Source organism: Lemur catta, chromosome 14, assembly GCF_020740605.2.
Source record: "Lemur catta isolate mLemCat1 chromosome 14, mLemCat1.pri, whole genome shotgun sequence".
Classification (NCBI taxonomy): domain Eukaryota; kingdom Metazoa; phylum Chordata; class Mammalia; order Primates; family Lemuridae; genus Lemur; species Lemur catta.
In genome coordinates, this window is record NC_059141.1 from 9,476,996 (window position 1) to 9,488,253 (window position 11,258).

At 42.1% G+C, this 11,258-nt stretch overlaps 1 protein-coding gene and 1 non-coding gene across 2 annotated transcripts in view; both read right to left on the reverse strand.

Moving 5' to 3' along the window:
• INPP5F (inositol polyphosphate-5-phosphatase F) overlaps positions 1-9,106 on the reverse strand; it is an 80,781-nt gene extending 71,675 nt beyond the window's left edge. The window contains exon 1 of the mRNA XM_045568817.1: positions 8,812-9,106. Within this exon, the coding sequence (XP_045424773.1) occupies positions 8,812-8,908 (97 nt within the window). The 5' untranslated portion in view covers positions 8,909-9,106. The remainder of the gene's footprint in view (positions 1-8,811) is intronic.
• Positions 6,793-6,854, reverse strand: LOC123650493. Its single transcript, XR_006739361.1, has one exon. It is a non-coding gene; the product is annotated as a U7 small nuclear RNA (small nuclear RNA).
• Positions 9,107-11,258: the final 2,152 nt, after the last annotated feature.

Consider the following 11,258-nt stretch of genomic DNA (forward strand, 5'->3'; position numbering starts at 1 on the left):
ATACCACCCAAGAAAGGGACCTAAGGATTTCTAGGCATTCCTATGAAAATAGGGATCCAGTTACAGTGCAACAAGAAGGCCACAAAGTCTTGATCATCTTGATGGGAATTAGAAATTGTTTCTTAAACTCTACAATGTCCAAACACTAAATTGTTATGATTCTAGATATGAAGCATAAAGTCCTAATTGTTACATCTCAAGAAAAGATCCAATGCAACTCAAAGAACAGAGAACTAAAGAAAAGGATTTTCATGAAAGGTCAATGTAATTAGGACTTTTCAGTCCAGGAGGACCTGATAGAAATGTATAAAATTGTGAAAGGCATAGACTTAACAGTACAGAACACCAGTATAGGAGACCTACACGTTTAAAAGTCATGGTTTAGAAATAAATGAAAGGAAGTACAGCTTAAATTGTAACTTTCCAAACTCATGACCTTAAGAACCTGAATTTGAACAAAAATTAGATAAATCCATGGATCATAAGTTCATAAAGTATCACCCAAGAAACAAAGCAATGTGTTGGGATATACCCCTCACCTTCTGCTCTTCCAAAAATTATCCTTTGGTATCACTTTCAGAAACAGGATTCTGAGAGCTAAATCAAAGCACAGATGAGCTAAGAATTGGTATTTTCCTTTCCTCATTTTAAAGTGATTAACAGATGTGTAAAATTAGCACTTCCATCATTAAATAGATGTAACCTTTCTCCCAGCTGGTGTTTTAAATAATTTCCTAGCTTTTCCTGAAAGTTTTGTTCAAAATTAATTTACTCTCTCCCTTCTAAGATTGTTTGCACAGTCATTCTGCCACCAAAGTCCTCACTAACAAAAAGCTCTGCCTTCAAACCCATCATCAGTTCTAGGATTTGCCATTTTATTTGGCCTCCAATGAAAAACTGCTTCCAGATCAAACAAAGGCCACAGCATAGTGTCCTGGGGGAGTGGGGAGGAAGGGAAAACATGTACTATTTCTTATAGTTTGGCCTAGTAGGCACTATTTATCCTCAAACTTTTTTTTTTAACACCCAATTAGAAGAAAGGCATTATACATACAAAGTGTTATTTCTGGCAAGACAAACAAAAAGTCCTTAAGAGTAAGAGTCTATCAGTGCATGGGACACCAGTGTTTTCCAGGGCTTTCCACTCTTATAGAGCAATATAATCACAGACTATTTACAGCTGGAAGGAACTTCATAGAATCAAAGAACCCCTTTCTTCCCACTTTATTAGGAAAGAAAAGAGATTTCCACCATCTTTGAAAAAAACCTCTAGACCTTAAACCTCAAGACCCAGCTCAAATCTACAGAACTGTGTGTTAGAGCTCTATCACAGTATTTGTCGCAATAGAATCATGTGTGTGTCTCTCTTCCATTGGACTACACCCTCCACTAGGGTAAAGACAGTGTTTTATCCATCTGTTACTTTGCCACTGACTAGCAGACAGGTCTTCAAAAAATGTTTGTTGAAGGAATAAATAAATGACTTCACAGAATTTCAGACAACGTAATTTGTTAGGAGAAAGAAATATAATACTAAATTAATTGAGGGGGCGGTGCATGCACTGCTTCTTCAAGATAAGGGAGTATGAAAGGTGCAAATGGGAATGAATGACTGGCACAGCTACTAGGGATGAATCCTGGAAGTTAGTAAGTACAAACGCCTAGAAGAGAGACCAGCAAACTACTATTCTGCTGAACACTTTGGCCCACTCACCACAGCTGTCCCCTGGGGGAAGGAAGATATCTTAAGCTGCAAACAGGGAGAATAACTTCATATCTGGCATAAAAACAATATATAATGATAGTGTGAAACAATAATATTATACACACAAACTACTAAAATTGAAAGCATTATGGCATGTTTAAAATTTCCTAACATTTCAGTTAGATAACTGCCTCAAATTTTACATATTGACCTTGCAGAATTATGAAATTTGAAATTTCAGTGTAAAAAAGTGAAAAGCTGTTTCAAAGAATGAGATTCATAAAGAAAATCAGCACAGCACTTTAAAGTGTCCCACTACCAAGTTAAAGAAATGCAAGAGTAAACTTGAAGAACCTGAAATTAAAAGAAAATAACTTAAAATAAAAACGGTCAATGAACACTGACCTAAAATCAACCTGTATTTCACTCAGCCAGACCTACCAAAGAAAGCAGGAGCGGATGCTTTTTTGTGAATGGAAGCAGCTCCCTTAAGGGTCTACAGAGAGCAGAAGATAAGTCATTCTAACATAACACACAATTTAACTAAGATACTACCAGTATGTCTTATGATAGTACCATAATGCTAAACGTTCAGTGTTTATCCTCACTTTAAAAATACTCTTTATATATTACTTAATGTATTATCAACAGCTATTGATAATTTTTAAAATTATTTCCCTATTTGGTTAAACATACTGATTCAAATGTTCTCAGTTCAATTATGGTCAGTTGTCACATAATGATTAGGACTTAGATCAGCTAATGAATAATTATTTGTTAGAGGCTCTGTGAAACTGCTGTTACTTCTCAGACTTGCATTTGCCAGGCTAGATTTTTTAAAAGGTTATGTTTTAAAACATATTTGAACAGGAATAGAACAGTTTACAAAAAGACACACAGAGAAATAGTAACAGCTTGTAAAGATCTAACGCATTTAAATCCCCATAAAACCACGCCAAAATGAGGTTAGACTAAGATGCTGAGAATGTACTGAATCAATAGCACAGCCAAACTAGTTTGATTTTCCAATAGTCTAGATCTATCTGAAAATACATCAACCAATCCCATCATAAATCACAGAGACCAAAATTAGCAACAGCAATCTTTTTTTGCACAAGGGCCAGTTTGGGAAAAATAAAGATGCCTATGGATCTCATTTATTTTCATTCAAAAAGATTTATTGAATCCTGCAGGCTTAAAGGTTAGATTTCCCCCTTCACTGAATAAAATGACAATGAGAAATTAGCATGACATTTTTAGGTGGCAAGAAAGGCAGTAAGTTCTAGTCTTTTGTTTTTATATTCTCCATTTAATCCTCCCAACAACTCCTTTGTTACTCAAACCATACAAGGTAGACCAGGGACTAGAAATATTTCAATTTATTCAATAAAACTTTTACAGAAGACCTGCTGTGGACTAGGTGCTAGGGATCCCTCCCTGACATCTTCTTTTTCCCTCTGCTAGGGCTGTGTTAGGCTGGGCAGGTGGGACAAGGGGGAACCTGCACCAATACAGCCAGGTTCCCAAAAGACCAAGCTGTCCAGGCACCTTGGTTTCTGGCACCTGCATGATCTACCCTAGAAGGGCTTGATACTACCTCTCCTCTGTCCCCTGGCCTCTGCTGGGCATGGCCTGGCCAGAACACACATGTCCAGGAACCAGTGATTCTACAAAGGTTCCTCCCTTCTTTGAAGGTGGTTCCCCTAAAGGCTTTTTTTCCTCCACTCCATCTCTGCTTGATATGCTCTGAAAGGATGCCCATGAAATTGGATCTAGAGTTCTTGCAAAGCTAGACTGAGAAAGGCTTCAGGTTGCTTATCACTGGAAGAAATAGTTCCCACAGAGTACATATCAATGTTCCTGCTCAAAGATCTACCCTATATCTATTCCCTTCCCAAACTGCAGATGTTCTAAAAATTTAAGAAGAGAAACCTGATAAACTGACCATAGCTGGAAAATCTGCTACTAGTCAATCTACTACATAGGCACACTCCCCGTAACTATATAAACTAATTTTATAAGAAAGGAGCCAGGGCAGACACAAGGTCAAAGAACAAACCTATTACCCTATTATCAGTCTTTTCATTCTGTGTAGATCCTTCTCCGATGTGCTTGCTTTGACATTGAGAGGCTATTTTATTCTCTATATAGGCTACACTTATTGATTAGGATAGCTAAGATACATTTCAGCTATTACCCATGAAAATATAAATCCTATAACTTTTGTAGTCAAGGAGGTAAAAAGGTTTATAAAACATTTTTGTCAAAACTGAGGAAAACTTGGCCTTGGCGTCAGATACTGGCTAAGCCTGGCTCTCCCTCTTACTCTACGAACTTGAGCAAATTACTTATCTGTGCTTCAGTTTCCTCACCTGTAAAATGAAGATGATAATGAAACCCTCCTTCCTGAGGTTTACTGTGGGGATGAAATGAAATAATACATACAAAGGGCTTAGAACAGTATCTGGTTCCGAAAAATACTCAAAAGCCACTCTTAGCTACTCTTCATGTCAGCTGACAGTGTAGACAACAAAATATGCACAAAAACTTCCCTCAGTCTGTAAAATCTGATTCCAAAAATTGTCAGTCACCTTACAAAGACCCTGTCTTTTGCCGGGCGAGGTGGCTCACGCCTGTAATCCTAGCCCTCTGGGAGGCCGAGGTGGGTGGATCGCTTGAGGTCAGGAGTTCGAGACCAGCCTAAGCGAGACGCCGTCTCTACTAAAAATAGAAATAAATTATCTGGACAACTAAAAATATATATAGAAAAAATTAGCCGGGCATGGTGGTGCATGCCTGTAGTCCCAGCTACTCGGGAGGCTGAGGCAGTAGGATCGCTTAAGCCCAGGAGTTTGAGGTTGCTGTGAGCTAGGCTGATGCCACGGCACTCACTCTAGCCCGGGCAACAAAGTGAGACTCTGTCTCAAAAAAAAAAAAAAAAAACAAAGACCCTGTCTTTTATTTTTTAACGCTAAAGGGCAGATAAGTCTTTCCTATCTTAAAATAGGAAATAAATGCACATTCATACAATATGTAGATGAATAAAAATGAATATACAGATCTATTCAACCCAACTGCTAGCCTCTTATTAATATGAAACATGGGGTAAAAAGTAGTGTAAGATATAAAACTGGCAAGCCATTCTAAAGAAACTGAAGACTAAAGACACTAAGAAAAAACCTGGTTATTCAACAATAACAAAAATGGTTAGAAAGATTTAAAATATATACTAGGTAATTTCTTTTGGTGGTAGTAATTGATTTTTTTAATTAAAATAGCCTCTCACATTTTGTCATGGTAATGTGTGAATTTTTAGCAAACTCAATTTTAAAAAAAGAAAAGTTAAAAATCCTTTTTTAAAAGTAAATGCCAAATGACAAAAACTCTAAACTGAATACAGTTTCATAAAAATGATTCCTCAAAAAAGAAATACTCTGTGGATTTCAATTCCATAATGATGATTTCTCATTCAAAAAAAGTTAACTTCATATGACACAGTAAAAATAATTTCATTATCAAAAATTAACTTTAAGAACAGGAAAATTTTTTTACATTTCTATGAATTCTGATAGCTATTATCCCCTCCCAAAACAAAAAATGTTCACCTAGTATTATTCATCATTCAGAGTATCACCTTTCTATATATAGATTATATGCTTATAATGTTATATGTATGACAGATGCTTTGAGATCTCTTCGTGGTCAGTCTCAGAATAGAATGAGGTAACACATGGCAATAAATTACATAACACTGTCATATCAGACAAAGCCACAAGGACTAGTGGAAGCAATTTTAAGACTGAAGAAATAAGACCATATTACCATTCTCCAAAAGTGGATTGTATTATATTTCTTTTTAAGTCTTTAAATTACAATTCTTATCCTTAGATATTAAACTCTACTCTCAGGAGATTATGGAATGTTTACACAGAGCTTTTTCATTTTCCCTGCTAGAAAATAAAATAACCTAAATATCTGTCTCTAGTGATCATTACCTTACAATAGACATAAACATCTATCAAAAAGCAGTGCTATGTATGAATGCAGACTACTAAATACCCTTTAAAAAAAAATGGAAACACCAGAAAAATAACAATACTCAGTTGTTTTGCTAGAAGAAAAAAACTGAAAAATTTAAACAATATTCAAGATGAACATAACAAGGACTACTACCACAAAGATTAAAAGAAAAAGATGATGCTACATCAGACAGAAATATAACACAAGTGGTAGTGCACATTTCCTGTTTCTTCACCCAACTGGACAGAGATTTTCAGCCCCAATTAAAAGTTATTCCAAACAGGGACTAAATGTATAATAAGCATAATGACATTTATTTTTAAGGCAAGGATATTACTGAGAGAAAACTTGGACTTACATTTAATTCAGCTCAACTCGACCAAAACGCCTTCCATGTCCTAAGCACTCTAAAGCCTAGAGACACCAAGATGAGTAAAGAATGGTCCTCGCCTTGAGGAAAACACTGTCTACTGGGGAAAAAGTAGACAAACTACTATTACATGACACAGTAAGGGCTACAACTGAAGCGTGTACTTAGTGTAGAAAGTAGCTGGAAACACAATAAAGGTGGCCAATAATCCCACCCCAGGGATAAATGCTGGGTGAGCACAGGGTTGGGTGCTCAGATTGGCATCTGAGGAGTGTCTTGCAGAATGAAACTAGGCAGGAAAAGTGGCTCACAGTAGCAGACATTCCAAGCTAAGGAAATGGTCATTTTAACCTTAAACAGCATCATTTCTGATTCTTCTGATGTCTCTAGGAAAAAGAAAACTCTTGTATCAGGTTGTTCAATAGCCACAAATGAAAAACCACAATGCCCACAAGCTTTTTTGGTCTTATAATACTGCTCTTTGGAAAAGAAAAGGACTTGGTCATTATCTATTCAGTTGAAGAACCAACAGGAAACAGTGAAAGATTTTAAATGCTGTCACTACAAACAATAGCAAAACTTGCCATAAAAGCAGATGGGGAAAGTCCAATAAAGAGAATGTTAAATGATTCCAAATATAGAAAAAGATCTAAGAAGTACTTATTCAATTCAAATATATATTTTTTTTTAATGCGTAGGGGGTTTTCCGGTGAGGACCGGAAAACCTGCTAGACAAATTCTAAAACAGCTGTAACACTTCAAATATCATTATTAAATAGCCATTATTTAGAAAGGATCTTCAGTCCTAGACAGGATAAACTACGGTAAAGTCAAGTGCATGGGATCTTTATTAATTTGCAAGACTTAAACACTTAAAGATCAAAACTGGTTGTTACTTCTGAAACATAATGGCCTCTTCCTTCCTCTAGATTTCTGGTCTACCTTAGTCTGTGGTCCACTATATACTAAGAAGTGAAATAAACTTAATTGCAAAGGCTATGGCCATTTTATTCAGAAAAAAAGTTTTAAGTTTGCCTTCTGATACGGACTTTGGACAAATAAACAGTAATCCAAACCACAAAGCTTAATCCAAAATCTAGGCCCAGGTTACCCTTCATAGTTGAGGAAACTGAGGTGCAGAAAAGTTTGTTCTATCAGATAAGTTGGAGATGATCTCAAGTTCAGAATCCAAAAAGTTAGCTCTTTTGACAGCCTGGGAAGTTTGCAACCTACTTCAAGCTGCACTGAAGCTTTACCCAAACTTTGGGGGGTAGGGGGAAAATAGCCAAGCAAATGGTCAAAGCAGGAAAAACAGAAGAGAATGACAAGAGACTGCCCAAAATTAGCCTATCTTCAACAACTTCTGTCCTAAGATCAAGAACCTTATATCTGGGCACAATAGTTTCTCCTGCATTCTCAAAAGAGAAACTAAAATGTAACAGCAAGAAAATAAATACAACCACAGCCTAGGAAAAAAATAAGTTCTCCTTCACTGCTCTAGCAAAGCAATGAGCAGGCCTTCATAAAAAAGCAATGGGGCAGGCCAAAAAGTGTTCTGGAGGTCAAAGAACTGCCCTATGTCAGTGTCCCAACTCTGCTCTGTGACCTCAGGCAAGTTACTCAATTGCTCACACCTTTCTCCTCACCTGAAAAGGAAGGTATCCTCACCACCTGTTCTGTAAGGTTGTTGTGGGGATTGGGAATCACATTAAATGGCCTGTTCTTGGAAGCCACTCTATAAAAGGTGACCAGCTGTGATCTGAAAAGCTCACCTGAAACCTTTTATACTTTTCAGTTCATACCGCGTAATTCTTTTGTCTAGATTGCATATAAGAATCACAAGTAAATTAGAAATGCTCTGGCTATTTCTTTAAAGTGAAGGATCTCTGAATGATTACGGAAGAGGACTGACAAGCTAAAAGGGGGAGATGCCACTCAGTCCCCTCCTACAGGAAACCGGACTGATGGCTCTCTGAGGGCAGGACTGCTCTGTTTGAACCACAACTGCAAACAAAGTTCCCTAAAGCAAGCTAACTGCTGTAGCCTTAGGCCTCTCCTAACAGCTTACATGACTCCCAAACATGGGTAATAATTTTGTATCGCACAATACCGAGTCACACAAAAATCTCAAAATTTTACAAAATTTCATTGTACTGCAATATTAAAATCAAAAACAAGTGCCTTAAGTTGGCTGCCTCTGAGGTAACCATAACAAAGTTACACCTGTAATAATGAGACCAGGAAGACCTGGTGAGCAGGGAGTGCGTGTCCAGCAGAGCACTCGACCGAACTGGCACAATCCCTTGAGGTCAGAATTGGAACCCAGAACTTCTCGCGAAGGACATGTAAGAAGATCCTCCAGGGTGAAAGAGGCCTTTCAGGCCAAGCTCACCTGGCTGGAATTTTCTGCTGAAGGCGGACCCCCACACCCCCACACCCCTACCCTTGGCTTGGGCCCCGGGGTCCCCGACCCCAACTAAGGGCGCGTGGCGCGGAAGCGCGCCGGGAGGGACTCGGGTCGTCAGCCCTTCCAGCATGGCAGAGGGGCAGCGGCTCGGCGATGCCCTCGGGGCAAGGCCGGGGCTCTCCCCTGTCAGGAAATCCTGACAGCCGCGCGGCCCCGCCTCGCCAGGCCGGCAGGCGGCTTCTCACGGCGGAGGCGCCCGGCCGCGCCCCCTCCACTCCCCGCCCGGGCCCAGCGCGCCCCCAGCCTCACCGGGTCGGAGCTGGAGGCCGCCGTCGCGGCGGCTGCACCACAGCGCGCGCTCGCCCTGCTGCAGGATGTAGTGGTCCTTGGCTTGGAAGAGCTCCATGCCGGCCCCGCGCGCCGAGGGAGGCGGCGGCCCGCGGGGAGCGCACGGGGCGTCCCCGTCGGCCGCGGCCGCCACAGCCCGCGTCCCGGGAGCAGCTAGGAGGGACGGCGCGGGGTAGCCGCTGCGAGGGAACGCCCCGGGGGCCCGACCCGCCGGCGGAGACGCGCCCCGGCGCCGCGGCGGCCGTAAAGGCCTCTCCCCCGGCTCCTCCCCTTCCCTGGCCCCTCCCCGATCCAGCCCTGGCCACTGGCTCCGCCCCGACTCCGCCCCGAGTCTCGGCTCCGCCCCCGGTTCCCTCTCTTTCCCGCCTCTTTCTCCTTTCGTTTCCCTCTCCCTTCCTGCTCTTTCCTCCGGTCTCTCCCGCTTTCTCTTCCGTCTCCTCCTTCAGCCCGCCTCCCGCTCTCCCGCAAGCCCCTCCCCCGGCCGGCCCGCCTTCCCGCCCGCGGCGCCCGCGGGCAGACCCTGAGCCTGGCTGAGGGTGGCTGGGCTGGCCGCGGTCCTCAGCGCGGTCTCGGGGCAGACGCCCACTGGTGTGGGTGTCCCCTCCTCCCATGCCGGCAGGCTACTCCTGCCTTTCACCAGCCCCGACGGAACCCAGGCCGAGCCCCCACACCCAGCCCGACAGCCCCTCCTCCCGCGGGCCTCGGCTGCCCGCAGAGACCCGCACCCGAGAGCTGGAAAATGCGACCCACCGGGCTGGGTCCAGGGGTTCCTCCCCAGCCACGCTCTCCGCCGAGCGCAGGCGTCTTCTGTTGTGGTATTTCCTACTAGAACAGACTTTTGACAACAGCAGACATTCAATAAATGCACGAGGGGAGCATGTAACAATAGAAAATACACGAGACTTGGCAGCACGGGGCTAAATAGAGAGGAGGAAAGTACAGGTGCTATTGTGTTCCGAATTAAGCGGGATGCGTCTGAGAAGACTTCACAAAACGAGGCAGCGAATGAAGTGGAAGGGACACAGCTTGGCGAGGATAAGATGAACGGAAAACTTGTGGAAGGAGGCTCCCCCAAGCATCTCTTGAGCTCAGCCTATCTTGAAAAACCAGTTGGTATCTTGAACAGAATGGGTTTGGGGAATGAGGCCCCCAGTTCCAGGCCCAGTTCGGGTTCTATCCAGCTGTGTGATCTAGTTCCTTGGCCTCAGGTGGCGTTTAACTAATGACCTTTAATTACACTCCCGGTTCTATAAATCAGTGAGTCTTTGTAGTCCTATCTCCTGTGGTCTCTAATGCCTGAAGCAGAAATAAGAGAAAAAGACAAGAGGTAGGAGACAAGAAAAGGGAGGCAATATTTTTTTTTTTTTGTAGTGACAGAGTCTCTCTCTCTCTCTCTGTTGCCCAGGCTAAAGTGCATTGGCCGGATCACAGCTCACAGCCTGGAACTCCTGGTCTTAAGCAGTCCTCCTGCCAGCCTCTGGAATAGCTGGGGCTGCAGGCACCCACCACGATGCCTGGCTAATTTTTTTTTTTTTGTAGAGACAGGATCTGCTATGTTGCCCAGGCTGGTCTGGAACTCCTGGCCTCAAACAGTCCTCCTGACTCAGCCTCTTAAAGCGCTGGGATTATAGGTGTGAGCCACTATGGCCAGCAAGGAGGCAGTACTTTTTAAACCTCCTCAAATAAAAGTGAGAGGGCCCAAAAGCAGGAAGGAGTTCCACATTACTAATTATTCCAGCCCACAGTGATTTCATTATTGAATTGCCATAGCACAGAAAGTCCCATGACAACAAAATGTCCTGGAATCTTTTTTGATAAGTACCATGCCTTCTGGGGTGTCCAGACATCTCAACATACAGGGGGTGGTTATTATACTAAACCTTTGTGTTGTGATTTGGACAAAGACAATAAAGATAAGGTTCAGTGGAACTATCAGTTTCAGATTTATTGTTGAATTCAGCCATATGTTGACTTTCCTTAGCAAAAATGAGTAACGAGAAATCCTACAAAGACAGAATGTCCTGCAAGTTATTTCATTATAGTTTTAATGAATCACATTGTCGGATGTGAAGAAAGCAATCCTGTTGCAACTGTTTTAAAACAATTAATTAGTTGATTGAAACTTTCCCTGATGTTTCAGATCAGTGGATCCAACCCTGGTTACCTAGTAGAAACAGTCGGGTAGTTTTTCCAACCATACGATACTCAGACCTCAGACCAATTAAACCAGAATTTAGTTGGGATGGAGCTCTGGCATCCGTATTTTTTTCCTAAGCTCCCCAGATGAGTCTAATGTGTAGCCAGGGTTGAGCACCACTGTTTTAAATGAAATTAATTAGAAAAACCTGCCTGATTGCAGCTTAGAAGAAAACAGCAGTCAGTCATTAATACCATTGTATGGGGTTGTT